At 41.8% G+C, this 25,319-nt stretch overlaps 1 protein-coding gene across 3 annotated transcripts; it reads right to left on the reverse strand.

The window, feature by feature from the left end:
* Window positions 1–1,466: 1,466 nt before the first annotated feature.
* Window positions 1,467–19,965, reverse strand: SH2D1A (SH2 domain containing 1A). Of its 3 annotated transcripts, none has more exons than XM_069867391.1 (5): window positions 19,929–19,965; window positions 14,784–15,062; window positions 4,900–4,963; window positions 2,563–2,698; window positions 1,467–2,205 (listed from the first exon to the last, which is right to left on the reverse strand). In XM_069867391.1, the coding sequence occupies exons 2-5, from the start codon at window positions 14,918–14,920 to the stop codon at window positions 2,165–2,167; spliced, it is 378 nt and encodes a 125-aa protein (XP_069723492.1). In that variant the 5' UTR covers window positions 14,921–15,062; window positions 19,929–19,965; the 3' UTR covers window positions 1,467–2,164. The 3 variants fall into 3 exon arrangements, with proteins under 3 accessions (XP_069723492.1, XP_069723493.1, XP_069723491.1); XM_069867392.1 differs by lacking the exon at window positions 19,929–19,965 and adding an exon at window positions 15,755–15,958; XM_069867390.1 differs by lacking the exon at window positions 19,929–19,965 and having other exon boundaries at window positions 14,784–15,586.
* Between the last annotated feature and the right edge of the window lie 5,354 nt (window positions 19,966–25,319).

Below are 25,319 nucleotides of genomic sequence, written 5' to 3' on the forward strand. Positions count from 1 at the left end.
CAAAAGAGCTCTCTCAGGAAGCCTGGGGGCACACACAGACACTGCCAGCACTCAGCAAGTCGGGTGGCTTCGGGGAAAGATGGCTCGCAGGAGCACAAAGCTAGACAGACACGGCCAAGGACAGCCACCACAGACATGCAGCAAGACAGCAAACCTTTAAGGCACAGAGCAGGAGGGAAAGGTTCAATGGGCACAAGCAAACCAGCTGGCGGTGGTAGCGCCTCCATGGTTGGCATTTGCTGAATTATGTAACAATTGGGGGGGGGGGAAGCCTTTAAATGTTTTATTAAAGAGTAAATCATAAAATCGTGCTGGATTTGCCAGAGTATGGCACTGTATTAAGACCCTTGTTTCAACCAGCAAGTGCATGAAAGAAGGAGGTGCAACACAAGCACACACAGTATAAAATAAGATGTAACCAGTAAGGGGACAGGATATTTCACTGCAAAGGAAATTTGGCCTTCGTTTAGACAGAAACTGAGTAATAAACAGAAATTGTTGCAGCTTTGCAATAGTATTGCCCACCAGTCCCTGTTACAATTGAGCCATTTATTTATTACTTTTATTCTTGTTGCTGGGTTACACTGTACATGTGCTTCAAAGAAGATGTTTTATTGCTTCCACTCTCTCTCACCCTCACACACAGCCATCTATGGGTAATGAAAAACAAACAAACAAACAAAAAAAAAAAAACCACCCAAAAACAAAGCAGGTAAACCTTCCAGCCTTATCAAACGCTGCTTGAAGCTGTGCAACCTTGCCAAGTCCTGCACTTACAGCCCATTTAACTCTGTCATTGTTTGCATCCAGCTTGCCTTTAGTGAAGTGAAGACAAGGCAGGATGCAGGGAACCAACAATTAAGATGGTTAAGTGTGGAGGAGTATACATAAGCCCCGTGAAAGTATCCCAAATGCAGATACAAACGCATTGGGACTCTCAGAGGAAGGTGGCTGAGATGCCTCTCACCCTGCCACCAAGCCATGGGTTGGTTGTGTATGGTGGAATTTTTTCTGACTTGCTCTCCTGAGCTTGTAGCCTAGTGTTTCTGGAAAAAGCCTCTTTACCTCTTAGGAAGCAGTTCTTTCCTTCCAAGCTGTACAGAAAAAAATGGAAGAGCAACACAAAGTCTGCTACACAATCTTTAAGAGTGTTCATATATATATATGGATGTATATCTCGCGAAACAAGAGGGCTGTAGGACACCCAGTCTGTTCAAAAGTATTTTCTACCATCCACCAGTTCAGGTAGGGCAGTGTGATCGTGCTTGTTAATCCCTGCATGTAAAAGGCAAATACTCTACAATCTCCAGTAGCCGGGTGCTAACCCTGAACAGCTGATGAGTTCTGCAGATTCAAACCTCTCTTCCAGGAGCCTATCAGCAGCACAGCAACAAACTGACAGATAAAGGAAAAGCAGAGACAGTGTAATGTAAAAATAATTTATTTCTTTTAAACTGGCTGCAGTTTCAAGTACAGAGAAAGTCTAAAAGCAAAGAAGGGTGTTCTTCCTGTCACTGGTTGTTCTTGGTTATGCAGTGCACTGCTTAAGCTTTTGATTGTTTGTGCAAACCATGCATTTTGTACACCCAAATAGTGGCAGCTAGTTCTGCCACGTTACAGCACAGAGAGCCTGGTATGACTGAAAATTAGTTAGTGGGGATTCTCATGGTGCCACTTCTGGAAAGAAACTGCATGAATGACAGTCGCACAGATCACCCAAGTCAAAGACATCTTAACGTAAGCAATTTTCCTGAAGCTGGAAAAGAGGACTTGCCCAGATCTGCAGAAATACCAACCAGGCAAAAAAGAAAGCTGAGTCCAAAGTTAAGTAAAGAAAAGGTACTAATTATTAATTAGGAACTAATCTTGAAGTGCAAAATATTTTGTACTTGAGAGTACATACAGAAAAAAAAGATATTACACTGTATAGTAGTTGATATTTTTATCTTTTCCCTTACAAAAAAAATAAACCTTAACTTCAAAACATTCTGAAACTTAAAACTTCTAAATTTTGAGCTATAAATTCTATGAAATACACATTTCTGCAAATGTTACAAGAAAACTCATGGAGTTGTATTAACTATCATATAAATTGTTCGGGTTTAGAGCATGGACTAGAGGAGGCACTGGAAGACATGGTTATGTCACACTTAAGGAGATGTCTTCATGATGGCTGCAGGCGGAAGTCATGGCCTTCATTTCTCCCTAAGAAAAATAATCACAAAGATATGAAAGGATGAACACTACAAGAAAATGGAGAGTCCAGAAAGTAATTACATAGAAAAGTGTGGATGCTGGGGAAGGCAGGTAGCCACTCCTGGTATATCTCTCAAGGATGCATATTCAAAATCCATTTCCTCATCACACTGACAGGCCCCATCCCTAACGAGCCCCTGAGTGCCACCCTTTCAATCACATAGTAGCACAGTTAGGACATACTTTTGCTATGCCACCCTGCTGGCTAGTTCGTGGCAAAGGTGCAAATGAATCCAAGATCTCCATCCCTCCCACCGTGGAGGGCTCTGCTCAGCCCACCCAAGGCTCCCTCTGCTCCATGAGTACCTGGGGAGCGTTTGGCTTTCGCGCAGTTGATGACTGGGTGCTGCAGGGGCGTTATGATGCCTTGGTCGGGTTTCTGGAAGGCTGAAATGAGGTTGTGCATTTTCCGAAAGAGCCTCCGGTGGACCCCGGGTGCTGTCTGCAAAACCAAGGGACAAGAGGCGAGAGGGGAAGCTGAGTCAATGAGCCATACTACTTTACTCCTTTTCCCAGGCCTTGCTGCCCTGCGCTACGAGCAGTTTCCAGCAGTGTGGTGATATAAGGCTGGGTCCCACTATAAGAGAAACCCAGAGCTGCATGCTTATTAGGCAAATCCCCAAGCGATCTTTCACTATATCTGACTCTGAGTTATTGCAGACGGTGATTTAATCTCCAGCCTGGTATGTATCAGTAAGATACTTCCAGCTGGGAAATACCAGTAAAACAACCCAGAGAGCTACCTGGCACTTCAGTGTGGAGGGGGAGTCCTTACACCACTAAATTCAGGCATGAAGATAGCCTCTTTGCCAGCCTTTCTCTGAGCAGTCACTACTGGCTTATGTGTTCATTGAGTGTTCCTATTGTCTCTTGTATAAAGGCAGAAGCAAAATGTCACCTATTTATATAAAGTGCGAGATTTTCTAACTTCCCACATTAACATCTTTTCAAACACTGTGAAATGAAACTGTGTCTGGTTTTAATCAAAAATCCAATGTTCCTCTTAAATCCTTCAGGGCACGCTTGTAGTAACTCCTCTCCACCAAAGCATAGGAGGACAAGCATAGGTGCTGCTGTCATAGTCCAACCTGAGGGATGCTGCTCTCCCCAGCAGATGTGGGCTAAACCCTGCCTGCACTGGCAACAGCTAGAGGCTTTTCATGGGCTGAGATTTTACCAGCACTGTTTTAATTACCCTGCCTAGTCCTGGGAAGTCAGACGCAACTCAAGCTTGCTCAGAGGCCAGCCAGCCACTCGGAAGGAAGGAGAGAGAGGAAAGCACCAGCTGCAGCTGTTTTCACCTTGAAGGCACGTCTTATGGGGATAAATTGGATTTAGGCTGCTGTTTCAAATGGCTGAGGCCAACATGGTCTCAGCAACATTTACTTAAATGTTTCCATTTGCTTAAAGAATGGGTTGGCATCACGGGTCGATAGCTAGTACCTTTCCCTGCAGAGGATGTACAGAGAGACCTGGACTTTCAGGACGTCTACACTGTGAAGTACAGATAAGATTTACCTAAAATACAGTGAAGAAAAGCCCAAGACCCATAAGTAGGAGGCCAGTGGTGGTCAAAGAAGGCCTATGTAATACCAGAGAAACTTCACATCAGGCACTAACATTGCCTGGGGCCAAAGTAGGATGCAGCCCTGCTCAGGGGAATTATTCCCCACAGGTGGGGCTCCCTGGGGCCCCAGTATCCTTTCTGGGACATTGATGCTTATCCTGTTATGCCTGGTGCCCTATCAGCTCCATCCTGCCCCAAAAACCCTTCTGCTTTGGCAGTACAAATCCACAGGGTGTTCCTAATGCCTTACAGGAATGAATGGGTGGATTGTTCCTGGGCAGCAAGGGTGACACAAGTAGTTATTTACTCCATAGTAACGTGAGTCCCTTTTACTCCCCAGTCTGCTTCTGAGTAACCCCAGGAATCAGTCTTGTCTTCTAAAGCACTGAAACCACTTCTGTTATAATAATGGCCAAGGAATTATGCCTGTCCAGAAAAATGTTTGCGGCCAGTGTTCATTAATGTGCAAACAGAAAGCTAATTATTAAATAATGCACAGAGTACATCCAAAGAACAAGACCGTCATAAAAGAAATACAGGTTAGCATCCCAGTTCCATCAACTTAATAGGCATCCATATTGCAAATTGTGCTGGTCTAGACTTGAGTTATCAGTTTCTTATCAGATAGGTGAAAATGTATTCTGTATCAAGTTTTGGCTACCATATATATATATATATATCACCCATTATGTATTAATCTGGAGAAAAAATAACTTTATAACACTGTAGATTGAAAAGGATTTAGTTAGATATTCTGATGGTAAAGGTATGTGGGATAGAAGGGAAGTGATTGTGCTTGTCAAATATAAAACCACAATATTTTTGCCATTTAAAATGATGCAAAATAATGCACTAGTGCATTATGCAACAGCTGAAATGTAACAGGGAATTAATTTATGAGTTTGAGACTGTCAGAAGTGGCACCAAGACATCTTAGTGATGGGCACACACAAGATCAATTACCTTCAATGAAAATCAGACTATGCAGAAACATGAATAATTTGAATATATTTCATTAAATCAATACAAACATAAAACAGGCTGTAGAAATGTTCAGTAGAGAAAGAAGTACACACCTCAGCACTCCAGGATCCAGTTTCTGTCTTGGACACTCTGTAAGTATAAACATAACCCTGGTGACTGTGAAAAAAAAGAAAAATAAACAGGTATTTATTACCCATTTCTATTGTCAGGTTTCAAAAGAATACGTTCTGTCATATGGGAGTCAGTTCATCTGCTAACCTTTCCTTAGAAATTAATTCATCCATAAAGGCTCTAGGTAGATAGGGAAACTGAGACACAGGTCAGAAGCAATGTTCAACCTACTGAGTTCTTTTTGGATGAGTATGGTTAGTCTGACTCAGATCTAGTTTATTCAGTTATTCTAGGTTAAGTGATGCTGCTTTTATTCCTCCTTCAGCATTTTTATTATTTTTTACAGTGATCTTCTTTCAGTGACATGTACGAAACATACCTTCCCTGGGAAAGAGAATGTGTAATATTGGCAGGTAGCATTATTATATTGTGATTGATTTAAATGCAGATGTTCCCAGAAGCAATAGCATGTGTGTAATTTATTTGCAAAGCTAGACCCACAAAAGCGAGATACAGTACTCTTTGCCTTACTCATACATTCCTAACTCTCAAATACTAATAAAGGATACTTATAAAAGTGTGGAATCTTCCTTCTTCTTAAAATCGAGTCTTCACAGAATCACAGAATCACAGAATAACCAGGTTGGAAGAGACCCACCGGATCATCGAGTCCAACCGTTCCCATCAAACACTAAACCATGTCCCTCAGCACCTCGTCCACCCGTGCCTTAAACACCTCCAGGGAAGGTGACTCAACCACCTCCCTGGGCAGCCTGTTCCAGTGCCCAATGACCCTTTCTGTAAAGAATTTTTTCCAAACGTCTAGCCTAAACCTCCCCTGGCGGAGCTTGAGGCCATTCCCTCTTGTCCTGTCCCCTGTCACTTGGGAGAAGAGGCCAGCACCCTCCTCTCTACAACGTCCTTTCAGGTAGTTATAGAGAGCAATGAGGTCTCCCCTCAGCCTCCTCTTCTCCAGGCTAAACACCCCCAGCTCTCTCAGCCGCTCCTCATAAGGCCTGTTCTCCAGCCCTTTCACTAGCTTTGTTGCTCTTCTCTGGACTCTCTCCAGAGCCTCAACATCCTTCTTATGGTGAGGGGCCCAGAACTGAACACAGTATTCGAGGAGCGGTCTCACCAGTGCCGAGTACAGAGGGAGGATAACCTCCCTGGACCTGCTTGTCACACCGTTTCTGATACAAGCCAAGATGCCATTGGCCTTCTTGGTCTTCTGCGAATAAGGCGTCATACAATAATAACACAAGACATACTCATGTCCAGAGTCAGTTTTGTTTCTCTTACAAACCCAGAACAGTGAATTACATATTTTGTAGGTTACTATACCAATATCAAAAAATTTGACTCAGAAGCTGAGACAATTGACAGTAGTTCCTAGTTTAGGAACTAGTTTAGACACTAGTTTAGATGGTATCAAAGAATTAAGATTTCATTTCATACCATAAAGATTTACATGAACAGTCAGCAATACTTTAGGGACCATTCCCTATTTCACTATCAATTCTTATTCTTAAGAAGCAGAAAAATACTATATTTCTTTCCAATTATACATGGTATTATAGTAATTACTACAAAATAGCAAAAACCATCAATGACACAAATACCGTATGATTGCAATTACTTACACTCTGTGTCATAGCTTCTGGATAAATTCTTGTTAAAAAGTCATTACAGCAACCTTTGCAAAGCAGTGTCTGATAGAAATTCACCCAAGCAGGAAGTTGTTAACAGCTGTCACACGGCTACAAAGCCAGGAAGTGAGAGCAAAAATGCCTGTCATGATTTGTGAGCTCTCCCCTCACCACTCGACTCCCACTGTGATTAAATACAGAGGCAGAAGACACTGAGATGTTCCTTCCCACTGGGGCTGCTGCAGGGATAAATTTCTTGTGCAGCAGTTGAGGCGTTGCCCTACAGGATGCAACCCCAAGACCCCAGCACAGCTTCATGCACCTCCTCCTGTTAACGAGGGAGCATTTTCCCCAGAGACACGACTTTCCTCTTGGCACCATGAAAGGTGCCAGCTGTGGTCATGAAAAGTGGCCAGCTGTGCTCACTTCATGGAAACCTAAGGAGGAAAACAGCCACTGCTGCCCCCACTTCTCTCCCCAGCAAGGTCGACTGCTGCAATCCACCAAGGATTTCAACAGGGCCACAAAGGGCCCTTGTGAAGAGGCATGAGAGACCTGCTGTGGCTGTGGGAGGAAGGAAAGATGTGGAAAGACAACACTGTTCAGCCCATGCATGGCACCACAGTCACTGGTGTTTGAGGCTACAGCTCAAAATCTGGTTGTTTAAAAGCACATCCCTCTAAGCCACTAGATGTGTCCATGGTCAGGGAATCCAATGTCTCCCAGTAGGGACCTTGTCTCCCAGTAGGGACCTTGGACCATCTTGTACTAACACGTCCTTTCTTAAAACTTCCGAAAGCTGTGCATGTATTTTCCATGGGGGTCTTTGTTTCCATAAAATAAATTACAGCCCTTCTCATAAGCTCTCTCCCAACATACATGATCTTATCAAAACTTTCTGTTAAGCAGCAGGAACTTACTTCATTACCACTTCAAAGTGCTTTTTACCTTCCATGTGAGAATGGCATGATTTTGATGAGACAAGTTCTCCTCACTGCTACATGAGCACTGCCTCCTGTGAGAAAGGTTTTTGTGATTGAAACTACCCAACATTAACTGAGATCAGCATGGACTGAAGGAAGATCAAGATGTTTTTCTTAAAACAAAAGTTAATTACAAAAATTAAAATTGAGATTGGATTGAACATTACTTTCCAAAGAGCAAAACACTTAACATCAAACAAAAGTAAGTGCGAAAGTGCATTTACTGGAGCTTGCTTAGCTCTTGGGAGATGAGAAATTCCTCAGCCACCATGAGGGGACAGCTCAGCTTTTCCACACTCGGCTCATGGCAGAAAAAAAGTTCCTACTGTGACACAGCTTTCCTCTATGTGGTGTGGCCACAGAGCTACAGCCTAAACCCAAACACTGCGTGGGCTGGGCATGGTGCTATTTCCTAGGAGTCTCTGTCACAGCCTGTGCTTTGAATCATAGAATCATAGAATCCTAGAATAACCAGGTTGGAAGAGATGCACCGGATCATCGAGTCCAACCATTCCTATCAAACACTAAACCGTGTCCCTTAGCACCTCATCCACCCATCCCTTAAACCCCTCCAGGGAAGGTGACTCAACCACCTCCCTGGGCAGCCTCTGCCAGTGCCCAATGACCCTTTCTGTGAAAAATTTTTTCCTAATGTCCAGCCTGAACCTCCCCTGGCAGAGCTTGAGGCCATTCCCTCTTGTCTTGTAGCCATTACTTGGTGAGATACAGTCTCTCAGTGACCTGAACTCCTCTCCCTGATGAAAAAAATCAATAGGAGGTGGACGTATGTCACTGAGAGAAGGATTTCAGCAAGCACTCTCACAGCACACCTTCGAGGAGGACCGGCTCTTGACATCCAGGCAAAGACCCAATGAAGGGTTCCCCCTGGCCTGAGGATGGTCACAAGTCTCAATCCCAATTGCAAAGCTCCTCTTTTGTGACATTGAAGCTCCAGGGAGAAGAGCTATTAGTAGCTTGATTGACAAGGCCCTATAATATTTTTAATCAAAGGCAAAAGATGCCCAAATGGTGATGAGGGGAAGCAGAGAACAGCCACTGCTGTAAGGACAATGTTGGACAGCACTTATGAAAGAGTAGGTTTGTCATCACTAATTACATTTTTATATCATCTCTGTTATTTTTTCATCCCCGTAACAAAAGATTTGTTAAACCAGCTGGGAACTGCACTAGCACTGTCTCTGTTGCAATACCATCACCAGGAAAACTTTATGCAAGGAAAATGTGGAAAAAGTTGCTATTAAAGGAAACAATCCACTTCATAGTTTTTCCTTTATAGCTAGATAATTCCTCCCAAGGAGCTACAAAGGCATCATTCACAGATGACATACTGAGACAGCATCTGTCTACCTGTCCTCTCTACTCCTCCTTTTCAACTGTGATCAGACTTGTTAAAGCCACATTTACTTTAACAGGTGAATAATTACAATCTTCTGTGCCATTGAAATAGTCAGAGGAGATTAGCCGCATGCTGCAGATTAAAATTAACCATGACATTTCAGCTGCATGGTGTATTTTAAAATCATTTCCAAATGTTTTATATCTCAGTTGGGAAATGTTGTTAAACTAATTTGTATTCATTTCTGGGTCTGCAATGTAACAAATATAAAGGGAAAAAGACAGAGAGATGAGGAAAAGCCATGTCAGCAATAAATGGCATCATTTTCTTCCTCTTCACATAGCTTTCTCATCTGATTTCTTTGCCCTGTATCAATCATCTCTTCTTACCTGATATATTTGCATCCCAACCTCACCTTGGAATTTGACTTTACAATATTGCTTAAAAACCAGAGGGATGTGCCATACAGACAGCGGTCCTGAACATTATACACTGCCCGTACTTAGTTTCTTATCACTTTGCCACTTTTCAACCTTTCAGATTGAAATTATGTTTCTTTGGCGTCTGTCTCAACCTTATTTAGGGATGGAGAAAGCAGAAGTGCCAGGAAAGTAAACATGTTAGGCAAAACAATATTTCTCCCACATTAAAAACAATAATCTTCCAATTGCTGGTGGGGTGTTGCCCAGTTTTTAGAGTACGATGTATAATTTGTTTGAAGGAAGATATATACATCTCTTGCAGTATCCAAGCAGTGGTGACTGTCTAGGATGCAAGAGAAACACTCCCTAAATGTTGGTAACAGTTGGAGCCGCACAGTGCCTGGGCTGGTTTTACCACGGGCACTCAGCTAAGCAGCACCCACAATCTCAAGCCATGAGCGATGTACGTGTGTTGCTTTCTCAGTTTGCTTGGGAGTGACTGAGCCCGCTGCCAGATTTCCTGTTTCTCTCAAAGCAAGGTAGGCACTGTCCAGACCACAAAATCCCTGAACCTGAACCACTGCTTCAACTAAATCCTCGAAACTCAAGCCTACAAAACCAGAGTAGAGCTAATCTAGGTTCTGTGATGTAACGTTTCTGTCTATTCTGTCATTTACAGATTCATTAGCATAGCCGTTACCCACATTTCACGTTGTCCAACTTGCTAAAATCTTTCCAAGACAAGACATTGGATTATCTGAAGGCCATTAGACAAGTTGCTCTCAGCAAAGAGAAGCTCACATCGATTACCAGGGAGTTGAAATACTCACCTCAGTGGAATTTATCGTTGTGTTGTAGACGACTTTTTTCAAAGCTGAAAATAGCGTGTAACATTTACAACAGCAACCTTGAATTGAGGGACTCTTCCTCAGAAAGACACTTTTGTTCCAAATTACATTTTAAATGATGATGATTATCATGTGCAGTGTTATAATAAATGCAATTATTCTGCCATTTCTATCAAAAATACTACATGGGAAACAAAAGAATTGTTAAGCTGAAGCTGGCTCGTGATCCTGTATTGCACCTTCAGTGCCATACAGCTGATACATCTCCTGCATCAGAAAGTTTCAGCATGTTGCTTGAACTTGTGCACTTGTGGTTATGGTGACAGAATAAATAACACACGTAAAATCTGATAGAACTGCAGCCTATCCCTGTTGCCATTACTGTTGCTTCAAGAGCTCTAAACAGCTTTCTCTTCCAGCTTTTGATAGTTCTCCACAAATTGAATGCAGCACGGTACCTGAATGGCTGGTTTTGAACAACTAATTTGAACACGGAGTTTGACAAGTGTGTCTTGTTTACCTTACTTAAAGGTATGAAACAACTACTAACATTCCAAGTATTTTCATGTATATGAATTTTAAGACCCAGACTACAAATGCCTTATCTTTGCCAATTCGTGCATGAGCTGCTTGTTTCTGCATGTGCACTCATATATCTGCAAAGGAAAGCGGTGATTTTGACACTCTCAAGCATTTTATTTATGTATTTTTCAGGCATGGTTTAAGAGGCTGCTTCTCAAACCAGCCACCGTTATTGAGCCCTGTGTCCCCCATTGACTTCATTAGTAGCGGTGAGCAGAGAGGATTTCTGAGGGTGCTAAAAACGTCAAATGGGGTATTGAGCACAGAGGAAAACAACCAGTAAAGAAAGCTCCCTGGAACAATCAGAGTTTGATACTAAAACCTTTGAGTACTGCATGTAGAGCATGTAAAACAGGTAAAACATGTACATTTTTTTAAGCATATGCATTTCCCCTAGCCCAGTTTTCAGGAACATCAAAATTCTCCTTGCTTTCAATGCAACCCTAAATAATATCCAGGAAAAGACTGTGCTCCTCTACTAGCACAATTTGAAATCTGATGAACAACATCCTTGAAGTGTTTATTCTCAGTTTAATATTGGTATTCATACAACTAAGGTCCTGGGAGCATTCATGATTAAAAAACTTTGCCAAAATCTGCAGGCAGCACCTTTGTTTGCAAGAGTCCCAGGGGACACTGTTGAAAATTAAAACCTTTCCCCGTTTCCACGTAGAATTTAATTGTGGCCTTTAAATATTTATGAAAGTCGGTTCTTTGTGCTTTGCCACAGCCACACCAAAAAACACTCTCTCTTTGAAGGCTTGCAGGATGCCACGTGCACAAAGTGAGTTCGGACAGTGGAAAGAAACATTCAAAGAAGATAAAGCAGTACCTCAGGAGAAATAAAGAGGAAAGAAAGCAGAGTTTTCTAGTCAAACGCTCCAACAACAGGGGCCCGCCTGCTGCACTTACCCATCTCTGTAGGTCAGGTTTTATGCTACTACCTCTTTTATGCTTGCCCTGTAAAATCAGTGTCAGTCACAAGGGATTCGTGAAGGCTTTGACTCTTCTCGGTTTTAAAGGTCTTCTCCTTTTTAAAGGTCAGGGCTCCGCTTTTTAATTGGAAAATCAAAAGGCGAATGAGCCTGACCGTGAACACTGCCCTTATTACGTGCCTTAGGAGACTGAAGGACCAGCCAAATATGTTCGGGCTTTTGGGGAGAGCCTGGGTAGAGGGGAGGGAAGGTGGCACTGCCTTTAAAAGCTTGTGCAGTTGGAAAAACAAGCATTGTTTGAGCCTAAGCAGGACTTACCAATTACTGTGCCTGGAGCTGGAGTGCAGAGCAGCCACCGATGTGAATTCAAGCTGACGACAGTACTGTCGTCCAAATATTTTGTTAATGACTTTTTTGATTAAATTTTCATCTCTCTTCATCAGAACTGTGCCTTTTAGTTTCAACAACTCCTTTCTTTTCCCAAGGGAATTAAAAAAACAGCAAAAATACCACAATCCTATGAAGACTTGGATCTGGGGAACTGGGGGAGAGGGGTTGGGTTTGTTTTGTTTTATTTCTCCTGGGAAGTACAAGGAGAGGGGAAAGAGGACAAGTTCTAATTTTGGAAAACAGGACGATTTTTCCTCTTTTTCTTTTCTAAGAGCAATAGAAACATCACTGGCAGTATGAAAAAGTTCCCTTCTACAAGGAATTGTCACTGGAAAGATGTAAAATTCTTTGTTTAGCTCTGATACTTATTGCAATGTATCTAATGGCTAACTGACTTCATTTCTCATGTTTCAAAGATCCCTTCAGTACTTCCAGTAACTGCATGTTTGATATATCTAGCTATTTCTAGAGTGATCTTCAGCACAGATTCTGAACCAAAATATATATTTATTAATTTGTTATTCCTAAAAATGTCCATTATTTATTTAGAAGGAAATATTTAAAAAGCAGAGAAATACTTACTCTTTCTTTTATTTTCATTTTCCTTAAAGAGTGAACACAGCAAATACATGTTTCCCTCAATTTTTATCAAAGCTCTCATGCACAAAAGTTTGCCACCTATTTCATCTCTGTGCATGATGTTCAGACTGGAATTTGGGGAAGGGGGTTGTCCATTGGTTTATTTTACCAAAACCAGGCCTAGCATCCTCCATTGAATATATAACTACATCTCTCATGCCTTCCCCATTGGCTCCTCCAATCTTTCCACTAAAATACTCTCCTTCGGTAAATGTTACCTAGATTTAGCCGAGATGCCACTGAAAATTTTCCTTATAAAAAAATTTATTGAGATCTGTATTCTACAAGAAGCCTACATAACATCCAACAGTAATATTTTTTGCTTTTACCTCTTTGCTTAGAATATATATTTGAATGCAAAGTAACATGAAGACTTGAGTGACCCTTAACTTCCAGAAACAATTAGGTAGGGTTCTGTTTCTTATTGAAGTCTCTTTTCATTTCCTCCAAGGACAGTGCTTCATAGGTAGCAATCCTTTCTGCTCTTCCTATTTTCATTTTATATATTTTAATTCATTCACGAAATTTCTTCCAAAGGACATAAATTACCCCTAATACAGAAAAAAAAATCCCAACTGATTGTGTGCAGATGAAAGACCTTGTAACATACCTACACCCTGATTTAGAGTAATGGTGGACTAATTTTAGGATTCTCTATTTTATTCAGTACTGTAACATTCTGCCTGACCCTTTCTCTAATGCCTTAGTGTTTCGCCTGCACTGAATGACTTCTGAGTCTTAAGGAGATATATCACCATTTCCTCTGATGGTTATTTAAAAGAGATTCTACTTTTATTGCCTATTCCCATCACAGGAATCATAGCAGTCCTTACCTTTTGCTATGTCTATTCTGTTTTCATTTAACTCAAGATGCTTCTTATTCCCCATTTTTCAGCTAGCTGTTAAGGAATTTGTTAGCAGCAACGCCTATCTTGGTTCACCTTCTGATTTCACAAGAAAAGAAAAAATACATCTTCTGTCACAAAGATCTTCCCTGAAAAGAAGGTTCTGTATTTCTGGATTGCCTATAACCTCCTTGCATGATTCCATTTACTGGTCTACAACCAGGGAATTATTATGCTCACCCAGGGCTTAATTACATATTACTGGAAACTTATTCAAGATAATTAGGGCAAACTTGACTTAGGACTCTTCCTCCTCTTCTGTTTTTTTGCAAGACAGCTGAGTGCCCTCTGTTAGCTAATTTTTGGCTGGCTCTAAAGTGGTATTCTCCTGTATTCCTTCTCCTACTGAAGCAAGACACAAGTGTCTGTGTCTGGTAGACACATCTTTGTTCATTCGATGCAATGGTACTTAGTTGTACAGTGCTATCTCTCAGAACTTGCAAGACTTCTGCTTTTGCCAGAAGTAGGGTAATTAAATTGTCTCATTAAAATGAGGTCGCATGACTATAAAGTCCCCCAGCTCTCTCAGGGCAACCTCTCTGCACTCTCTCTGACAGATCATTCCATCAGATCTTTCCCCTTTCACCCTATTTGATGAAACATTACCACTTGGATCGTTACCCATCAGTACTTCGTGTACTTAGCAGGTAGTTTATCCCAAGCCCAATGGCTCCGGGGACACATCACCTGACAAAGAGCAGCCCAAACCAAAAAGGATGCTGGAGATGTTGCTAAGCACGAGTGCGTTAGAGAAGCAGAGCAGAAAGCAAGAGGTTAATCCAGCACGTAGATGTAGTGCACACCATCCCAAGTTTCCCGGCACTTTTCCGTGATACCTCACTCGTCCTCCCTCCGTACACCAGGTCTGCTTTCTCTTTTTGTTTTAAGCCCATAGGAAGCATGGGCCCTGCAAGGCAAAACGTGCTTCTCTGCAAAGGATCCCGCGCTCCTTATGCACGCCTCTGCCTTAAGTCAAGGTGAAGGAGATAAAAGTCACACACATCTCCAAATTTTAGGATATATTTTGTCACTGTACTATGGATGCTAAGGTTGGAAATCAGCTACCACCTAACCAGCGCTTCCCAACACCCCACTCCTAGACCCCTGCCCTGCACCCCAGGGGGTTGGTGGCAGCCGTATGGGGCTACCCGCACTCACAGTACACAGAGGCAGTAGACTCCAGGGATGGTCTCACTGTCCCGCAGCAGGTAGCTGCCATCCGTGCCTGCTGCCAGCAACAGCTTCTCTCCAGCCTGGCGGGTGATGGCCCCATGGTAGATGGGCAGTGCATCCATGCTGGGCTGCAGCTCTCCCTGCGCACGGCGCTGCCTCCGACTGCTCCTCAGCCGCGTGCTCCCCTCAGCATCTCTGTCTTGGTGGCAGAAGTAAACAGGATGTGTTCACACTTCTGAAGCCTTCGCACAGGGTGAGACAGCACTGAGGGAAGAGTGAGGAACGAGCACAGCTTTTGTGTGATCTTGTTTTCCTTTGCCCCTTTTTGTTTTCCTTTTTTTGCAGGCTGTAACATCCTCACGGCTTCGCAGTTCATGCATAGAGGTGTCATTTCACAGCCCACCCTCACCCATGCGACTCCCCGCTCACCAGGGACCTGACGTGACAATGAAGGACACAACGGCTGCAGGGCCAGTGGCCACCCTGGGTCATGGCGGGGAGGCCAGGACTGCGGCACCATTGTCAGCAGCTGCCATCAGGCATTTTTATCCTCCAGGATTAACCCAATGGGTGACAAAGAAAGGCAAAACAGGACCCCAAAGGTCCTCTGCAAAGCACGGATTATTTTTAACCTCTCATTTTTAAAGTCCCCAATGGTGAGGAACTAGAGGGAGAAAGACAACCTTGCCGTCCCTGCCCTGCCAGGTCACTTGCTTCAGGTCGTGGACAATGCTCCATGGGAGCACCCACAGATGCCAGCCCCTGGCTGATTAACCTCATGAGTGGGTTTTTTCCCTGTGGTTGTGTTTAACCACTGTTAATATCAAGGGCGCTCATTATTTCTGCTTGGAGGCAGGCAACAGCCTCAACACAGGCAAGGAGGCCCCTCACATCCTTCCTAACACCATCGGTGGCACATGTGGGGCATGAGTGGGCAGCCAAATCCAGAAACATACCTGAAAAAATATTTCTCTCACCCGCTGTGGTCACAGATATCTTCTCAGCACGGTTGTCACTTGAAAGCTCCTATACGCACATGCTTACAAACGAGCCTGTTTGCAAACAAGTTGAAAATGTGCTTTTATACACCCATTTTTCCACCCATGGAAAAACTGAGCAGGTTTCCTGGTGCTGAGTGGCACCGCACAGCAGTAACGATGCACAGATACCCCTGTGACCGTGACCGCCCGGCCAGCCCCTTTGGGCTGTAGTGAGCTCAGGGCTGAATTCATCTCTTGCTCAAGGCTGCTACACTGATGAGCCACGTTCTCACACTTGGGTGTCTCAGTAATAACTCACTAAAACACAGCAATAAGTACAGGTTGTGCTTATGATTGATTCGTTTTAAATTGAGTTTGCTAGCAGGACAGTGCAGAATGAAATCATCTCATCCAGGTGTTCACAGAACATGATGTCCCGGTTGAAGTTAAGGATGGGTGAAAAAATAGCTCTCTAGATACACACATTTCAGGAACAAAAATTAAATTTAAAAAACACTGAAAAGATGGGTTGCTCTTCGTAAGTTTCAATCAATCAAAATGTTTTCTCGTGATTGTTTCACGGTGCATGACTTTCAATTCTGACCTTTAGTATGGCTTTTCCCTTAAAATGCTTTAGGTTTTCCTGTTGAGGGATGGGTATCTCTGACCAGCAAGTCACAGGGTAGCTCCCACATGGTGCATTGCACCAAGCCACCGATGGCAAAGCTGCAGCTTTCAGCAGCACCGTGAGCCTCTTGCCTCACAGAGACACCCCAGCATGTGGCTGTCCCCCTGCCTAGCACCTAAGGGGCTGAGAAAGCTGCAGAAAACCTCAGCTGAAGAGGGACTGAAAACTTCCACCACCGTGTTTATAGCTTTTCTATATTGTTACGCGGGTGTTCATTACCCCATTTATGTGGACCTGGGGACTCCGCTATCCTGCTCGGTTTTTTAAACCAGTTGTTAAAGTATTTGCACTAAAAGGTAGAACTGCTGCCTGCTACAAATGTGATTAATGTGGATGGTGACAAGGTGGAAGCAAAGCACCCTTCCCTCATAAAGCTGCTGCCTAGTTCTTCTCCTTTTCCAGACTGCCTTTAACTCTTGGGAATTACATCTAACTTGCCCATTTCTTAACCTATTCTCAATATTAATGGTTTATTTCAGAAAAAAAATGTGTGTGTAGTTTGGTGGAGCGTAAAAGAATCTGAATCATGCAATCATGCAGATCTCATTGCCCCACTCATCAGATTTCAACTAAAGCATAGGTAGAAAATCATAAAACCTTTGACTATGAGATGTTTTCTTCATAAGGGAGTCACCACCTTACAAGGCCAGCCTGCATACTAAAGAGCTGTAAACACCCAATTTTGCTTTTGTGCATTAGTAACCCATAAAATTTCAGCTACTGAACCGTGATGCCAGGGCTTCCATACAAATCCCTTTATGGCCACATTGACTAGGGGATACGCACCTTTTAAGAAGTAATGGAAATGTGGGACTTTGGAACAAGGGACACTAAGTGAGCATTAAGGAAGAACCAAGCAGGATAAACCAAACCGAAGGACATAGGTGCTTCATTGACTGTGAAGGAGTCATATCCATGACATCACTAGCACAGCCTTGCACCATGTCTTATGCATCTAGAGTGTTGTTAGCCATCCTGTTTTGTACTGCTGCATACGAGCAGTGGGGATGAGAAGACAAACTATAAGACAGAGCAGCAGGCTCAGGAAAGCAGGAGAAATGACACAGAACTAAGTCTCAAAGATGTGCTGCTTGTGTTTGGACTTAGTCCCCATTGCCTTCCACTGAAAATGGTGACTTCTTTAAGCATCCCAACCCTTGCCCTGTAGGATGCTGGACAGTTTTCTTGTTTGATTTGAAGGGTATTCAGCATATTTTGAACACCACAGTTTTGTGCCTTCCCTAAATCAGTCCAGCTAGCAGTCCCTGCAGTATACTATAAAAAAAATTATCTAAAAAATACATGAAGGAAAGGAAGCACTTAAAAGTGCTCTGAAATATTTGGTCATGAAAAACAGGCTTAGAAAGATAGGCCTGCAAAGACCTCTTGGGTCATCAAGACTACTTCCCTGCTATCTTAGCCAAACACATCATATAATCCCTTTCAGAAACTCATTATACTCCATCTGAAAGTAGCTTGGGGTTTTTGTTGTTGTTTCCACTCTTATTGGAAAGCAATCGCAGAACATCATTGTTCTGTTGTTTGGGAACCTGCTTCCAATTTCCATCCTAAATTTATTCATGACCAATTTATACTCATTTGTTCTTGTGCCAGTGTTGTCCTTTAGTTTAAATAGATGTTTTCTCTTCCTGGAGCTTATGCCCATGCAGTATTTATAGCAGCCTCCCTCAGCCTTCATTTTACCAAACTTCTCTCACATTTAAGCCTCTCCCCTCCCATGGTCACTCTAATCATCTTTTTCGATAGCTTCCCAAAAGTGAAGTGAATTATTTCTAAACAGCACACACTATCCTGAACGATTTCTAACACGTACCTCATACAGCATTACCAGCATTTCATTACCCTAATGAAAATACCTCGTTTTGTATGTTCTCTGCGTTTCCCCTCCTTATTCTTTACTTACCTGTGGGTTAACAAGACCCAGATGCATGAACTTGCACTCAAATACTTCTGAATTTAATCCATTTTATCCTATCCTGGTCCTCAAGGTCATTCAGTTCTTCCTAAATGAGAGTTTTATTCATCTCTGCAGTGACAGGACCTCCCTCCCTTATGCCACTGGTAAATTCCATTAGTACACACTTGTTTTTTATGGGATCATCATTAATAAAAAAAAGTTAAATAATATCAGGGCCAAGGCTGATGCCTGGGAAACTCTACTGCCTTCCCTCTATTGCCTTCTACTACTACTACTCCTCCTCACTTTGTTAGTAACTTTTCAATTTCTGTACTAGTCTCCTATTGTAGCTAGTAACTTTCCACGTGGCACTGTACCAAATGCTGTACTTAAGTTTAGATAACTAGCCCTAAACACTTCCTTTGTCTAGAAAAATCAACTATGATGATATTTCAGGCATTGGGACTTGTAGAAGTACCTGAGAAGTGGAGGTAGGTGAGACAAAATGAAACTGCCTGAAGTTTTTTTGAACATTTTCATTGAACTGGGCAGATTTTCATTTTCAGATGAGTTGCTTCATTCAGCCCTAGCGATGACATTTTCATACATTGTTGAATTTTATAACAATTCTGAACATTATAAAACTAACACAACAGCATCATTAAAATACTCAGATATTGTTATTTGACTGAAAATAAGAATGACCTTCATGACCTCTATGAAATTACTGTTACTGCAGAACTGTCATACGAAGGCCTTGTATAAAGGGCTATAAAGCAAGATAAAAAGTAAGACACCTGTATTGGTAGTTTACGGCTGTATTATCGTAAATGCTGTCCTTATATAAGCACTACAAAAGCAGCTTCAAAATCAGCAGCTACTGCAATGTTCTTGAGAAAATACTTAACTGGCAAAATGCCACATTAAAACACAGCTAACTTTAAATATGATTTTCATTATTTCGTGTCACTTTCATTTTTGTTGTAATCTAACAAAATATTCAGAACAACAGGATAGAATAGTATCTGCAGAGACTTGCTATTCACATAAGAAAGCAAAGCTGAGATTCAGTAAAATGTTGGCTGTTCTACAGAGTCCCTGCAGAGTCACCAATACCAAGTTTCCCTCCTGAGCTGAAAAGAAAGAGGCTGGAAGATGCAAGCCACAACTAGAAACTGCACAATGATCTGTAAGGTTCTAAGCATTGATACAGAAGAACTATGAAATTTTGGCTTAAAGTTCAGATTAGCATATATTTCTACAGCCATTATGTTAGTCATTATATTCTATGTACGTTGCCTGGGGAGAAAAAAAACCTGAAGATAATGAAAGACGCTTATAATAAATAAAGTGTGGATGCAGGTACAGATTCCAGATTTATGCTCCCGGATACATACATTGTTCAGATCTCATTCAGTTTGAGAAAGGCCAACGTACAGGACTAGACTGTCACAGACCTGCTCGAATGTTTAAGTAGTTGTGAGGGCAGCTCCAAGCTTTGCCCTCTTCAAATTAAACATATAGCCCGAAGAAAATCTCCTTACCTTAGAATTTGAACTCCTCAAGTGGCACACGAGGTACTGTGAGCATTTCTGAACTCAGAACTTGAGAAAAAAAACTTCCTCATTACCTGGAAATTGGGGGTTTGATGCGGTCAGAGTTAATTCTAGGGGAGAACCAAAAATGCGAAAGGTTATGGGCCTTTATGAATGTAACTTTATACTCATCAACATTTGTCTTCTGAGCACAGGTAGATACCCACATACCGTAAATTATGACATTTTGCTGAACTATAACAATATTATTTCCTCTGTATGGTCTCACTGCTTACCTGTGCAGTTGTTTTGAAAGCTTTGTAAGTGAGATAACACTAAAATTGAAAGTTACATAGTATGGTGAAATTCATATTAAAAGTTATCTGTATTTTAATGCGGTTTCTTTTACCAGTTGATATTCATACTTCTTTCTCCAGAAGCATTGCAACAGCTGGCTATTTTGCAGGTGCTTGTGCATTATGAAGCGGAGATGTCATTTGAGATAATGTTAGCATAAGCAAAACTACTCACAGAAGCTTGCACTTTCTTATTTTCTGCTAACACTCTTTGAACCCTTTCCCATAAAATTCAGCAGTGCATGAGTAGTCATAAGCATTAGGCACCCAGCTGCTTTGCGAACTAGGACTTCCACGTCCTTATGATTTAACTGAATCACCTTCAAAGTCAACAAGCCTAAATCATATAATGACACTCTCAGGGTGGAGTAAGTGTCCATGCTGGAGCTCGTCCTGGATACAATCCTGTGTGAGCAAGCTTTGGAAACTGGATTTGCTCACAACACATACACAGTAGTTAAAATTGATTTGCTGACATCCCATCAGAGTTCCTAACAGAAATATATCTAAATTATAACAGCACCGTGTAATTAGGCATAAATAAGGGCTTTTGTTCTGGAGGGGAGGAAAGTTTATCAATTCTGAGCCATATGCAATTGCGTGTCTAATCTCTGCCTGCAATTATTTCAAATGCACATCCAGATGATAGCATTTATATTCATTCTGAGATTCATTGAGTTTAAGGCCAGAAGGGATCATTATACCATCTGGCCTGACCTCCTGGATATCACAGGCCATTACATTCCCCAATTACCTCTATATTGAGCATGTGTTTGACTAAAGTATAACTATTTTTGACTAAAGCTTATCTCCCAGAAAGGCATCTAGCTTTGATTCAAGCCATCAACAGGAGCGAATTCACTACTTTGTGGGTACTTTGTGCCAATGGCTAATCACACTCACTATTAAAAATGTAGGTCATGTTTCCAATCTGAATTTGCCTGGCTCCAGATTCCATGCACTGGATCTCGTTATACTTTTCAGAGTTACATTAAAACGTCCTTTGCTAGCCATTATTTTTTCCCTGTGTAAGTGTTTATTCTCTGGAGACAAGTCACTTCTCAAACATTTTGGGTTTTTCTAATAGGCTTCATTGAACTCTGAAAACTCACAGAATAAAGTGTTTTATGCATTTTTATTTTACCTGATATCTATCTCAGCCCATTCTCAAGATGCCAATAATGTGTGCAAGGAGCGCAGAGGCCTCCACTGCCCTGGAAGCACATATTGAACTGCTTTCCTGCTACAAACCTCTGGTCCATTATGAAGCCTCTCCTTCCCAGTACACAATTGTAGGGTCAGGCAAACTACACTGTGCTGAAGTTTCATAAATATAGAATGCAGTACGTACCCTTTGATCGCAAAGGGAACAGTTTATTGTATAATCTGGTTTTCTTTTATGATTGTGCTCACCTCATCATCCTACACTATCAAGTTGTGATGATGCACAAACTGCTTCACCCTAAACCAAACATTGCTCATGGCAAAATAAAAATGTTCTGTGTGCACATTCCAGTTTTCAGCTTGAGTTTCTAGTATTTTGAGATGCCAATCATAAGTCTACCTGTAACAGCACAAAGGGGAAATATATAGATTTTTTTTTTTTTAATTTTTAGGTGTTTTATTAGCCAGGTCTAAACAAACTGTCAGAGTAAATAGTTTGGTACAGCCTGTATTCTTTTGTTGCACTAAGGGGACATTTTTCAGTTCATAAATTGATCAAAATCTGTTGTAGTGATGTTACATTGGTCTCAGCACACAAAAATACACAAACACTTCAATGCTGGGTACTTTGTATAGAGAGCACACTGGTGGTGGACTTCATTGCATGTTCCTTTCACAAGCTAGACTGTCAGCAAAACAGGCACACACGATCTCAATAAGGAAAAAAAGAACAAATTCTGGTCATGTTACTTGTTCTTTGAAAGTTTTGCCGTAGTATTTTGGGCACAGTCTGCTTTTCTGGCCTACATCAGACTTCAGCAACAAAAAATTACTTTTCTACTCTTTAAAAAAAAACAGAATTGAAGATGTGTGTGTATATGCACACACACATATATATGTGGTGCTTATGCATTTTAAAATACCTGTGCATATTAAGGGGATTTTTTGGGTTTTTTTCCTGACAGATGCTGAAAAATGCCCTCGTTAAGCTTGATCTTTTCCCGTTGGTGAAAGACTGCAATTGAGTTACTTTGCGTCAGCCCAGGAAAGAAAATTTACGTTGGACTCAACGTCAGGCTGTACCATCAGATCATAAGCTACACCGATAGTCAGATGATTAGTAGCTCTAACTCTGTTCTGACTGAAATCAACAGCAACACTGCCCTGCTTGTAGCAAGAGCAGGTGAAACTCCTCTCAGCAGACAACAGGAAGCGCGTGTTTTTGGAGAGCAGCAATCTTTAAGCAAGGACCACCCAGCATTCAACTTCTGGTTAGACCCTTCCTGCACGGCACGATGCGTAGCACAGATTGGCAGAGCCCTGTAGTTCTAGCATCTCCAAACAGCACAGGGAAAGTCTGTGGGTGGACAAAAGCCTCGTCCTTTTCATTTGACTATTGCTTGCAGACTAAATCAAATACAATGAGAGAAAAGAGCAAATGAAATTGAGCTGGCCAAGACAACATTTATTGGCCAAGAGAGACTCTTACTCCTCATATCACTGCCACAGCTCTGTGCACTGAAGGACATTCCCTAAGACAGATGTGGGTTTCTTAAAGGTTAGAGGCTAAGCAGATGAAGTCTGAGTGATGCAGGGGATCCACGTAACTCTAGGTCACTGCTTTCAATCCATACCAGATATTTACTCTCTGAGAGGAGGGGCTCTCAGGCAAGTGCTTGCAGTGAATCATTTCCCACTTGGCAAGCACGCTTGGGCAGCACTGTTGGTTGGGAAGCCACGTCCCAAGCATGTCTGAACCCTCAGAGTCAAGGTCAAAGTAAGCCAGGATAAGATGAGGAAGACTTTCAATCCAGTGTCTGTATTACTTCTTCAAGAAGAAAGGACCAGTGCTTAAAAATGTCCTCCTATTCTTAATTAGTCATGAGAAAGTGAAAGTAACTTTTATGGAGAAGAGATTATGTGCTTTCTTTACATGTCTTTAAATGTCATTCCTAACTTCCAATGGCAAAGGTATGCAGGGACAGAGTATTTATAGTACGACCATAAAAAAAAGTATCATAATCCATTTGTTCTACATAGTTGGCGTTCTGTTAATGCAGTATATTCACTGCCACCTTTATTGGGGGAAATCTAATAACATGAAACTAGATCACTAATTTTTGACCTCTTACTTCTCCGTTTCCTACAAGGGGTAAAGAGCTGTTTTACTGAAGCCTTTTCAAATTACATTCACTGAAAATTATACAGTAAAACTCATTCAGGAGTTTATTTCTTTATACAGAAAATGTTAAATTACCTAAGCCTAGAGTGGCATCAGGAGCAAAGCAATGAGCCTTTAGTACTGCAATCCAGATCACCTGCTAGAAGATATCACCGTTTCTCCAGAAAATAGCACCCATTAGTATAGAACGTGCATCCACCTTTTTACCACCCAGAGATAAGATGTGTTTCCTTCCCTTCTGCTCATTTTCCTTGTTAGTACAAACTCTGCTTTTCCTCTTTCTCTCTTCCCCTCACTGAACATTAACTCCCATGCCTTCACTGTGTTGTCCTCAGCTTCAAAGAAACAGAAACCTCCAGACAGCCATAAGAAATAGTCAGCCCTCCAGTAATAGCTCCTGGTCTACCCAAGATGTGGGCATTAATGTATTTTCTCACTGTATTTAGATTCCCTGGCACTTCCTTCATGACAGGCAACATGTCCCCTTCCACTATGATATACAAAGTGTGGCACAAAAAACCCTGAGTCTAACCCTATAGCTTGGGAGCAAAGAGTGGAAGGGGAAATACAAAGAGACAGTTATAGAACATGGTCTAACCTGTCACAGCGAGACAAGGCTCAGCTCGCTTGCTTCACTCAGCGTGAGTGGATGCATGTTCAAATATAGACATTTTCCTACCCTTGGCCGGAAAACATTGGTGTGAACAGCAAGTTAACACCAAGTTTCTTGTGAAACCAAAGAAATCCGAGACAGAAACTTTTACATTACTGACCGAGGCTTACAGTCAAGAGATTCCAAAGCTAAAAATGGTGCTCAGGAACCCTTTTTTTTGTCAGTAGAAGATGTGAAAGCAGAAAAAACAGTCTTTCAGAAAATAACCTGCGGAATTGCCTTGAATGTTGGCTGCACTATATGCAGTTGTGTGTCAATTCAGAAGGGAACTATTTTGAAAGTGATCATAGCTGATTACCTTACTATTTGTTAAATAAAAAGAGTTATAGGCACAGTCTCTGGTTATTTTGTGTCGGACCTTGTACTGCAGCCAGCCTGAGCCAGCACAGATGCAGGACAGGGTGAGTAGAGCTGAAGCACCATTGTTTCCTCTAATCTTATCTATTTATCAAAGCAATTTTGGTCCCTGTTCAAGCTCTGTCTAGTCAATACAGGCAACTAAAGAATGGCTCTGTGGAGAAGGACTTAATTTTGCAAGAGGACAAGTAGAAAGTTGATACTTCTCATGGATTAAAACAACCAACAGAGCCCATGCTAACACATCCTTCACCTTCTTATGTTTTGCTGAGTTAGACAAAGCAGAGATCAAAATTGTATCCAGGTCACTGGATGAAGGCTGCTGTACCACCACGAACCACAGAAGGAACACACTTTGGCAAAACAATTCTGAGAAATATGTGTTTGTGAAATAGTTTAAGATCCCTCCATATAAGATGTAACACAGAGTCTTGTATACACATTTCTAAATAACTTGTATCTCATATACAAATTTCAGCCATCACACAGCACTCGTTTCCAGCTTACATTTGTGAACTGCAAGCCTATGACATTTTCAATTTGCAACAGGTATTCCAGAGTCACGAACTCAGCCTGATATTACAGCCTGATCTGTAATGATCACCCAGCAAACCATGTCATTTTATATGAAGACCAAGAAATCTTTTTCACTATCAAAAAACTTTATA

Source organism: Phaenicophaeus curvirostris, chromosome 13 (genome assembly GCF_032191515.1).
Source record: "Phaenicophaeus curvirostris isolate KB17595 chromosome 13, BPBGC_Pcur_1.0, whole genome shotgun sequence".
NCBI classification, from domain to species: Eukaryota; Metazoa; Chordata; class Aves; order Cuculiformes; family Cuculidae; genus Phaenicophaeus; species Phaenicophaeus curvirostris.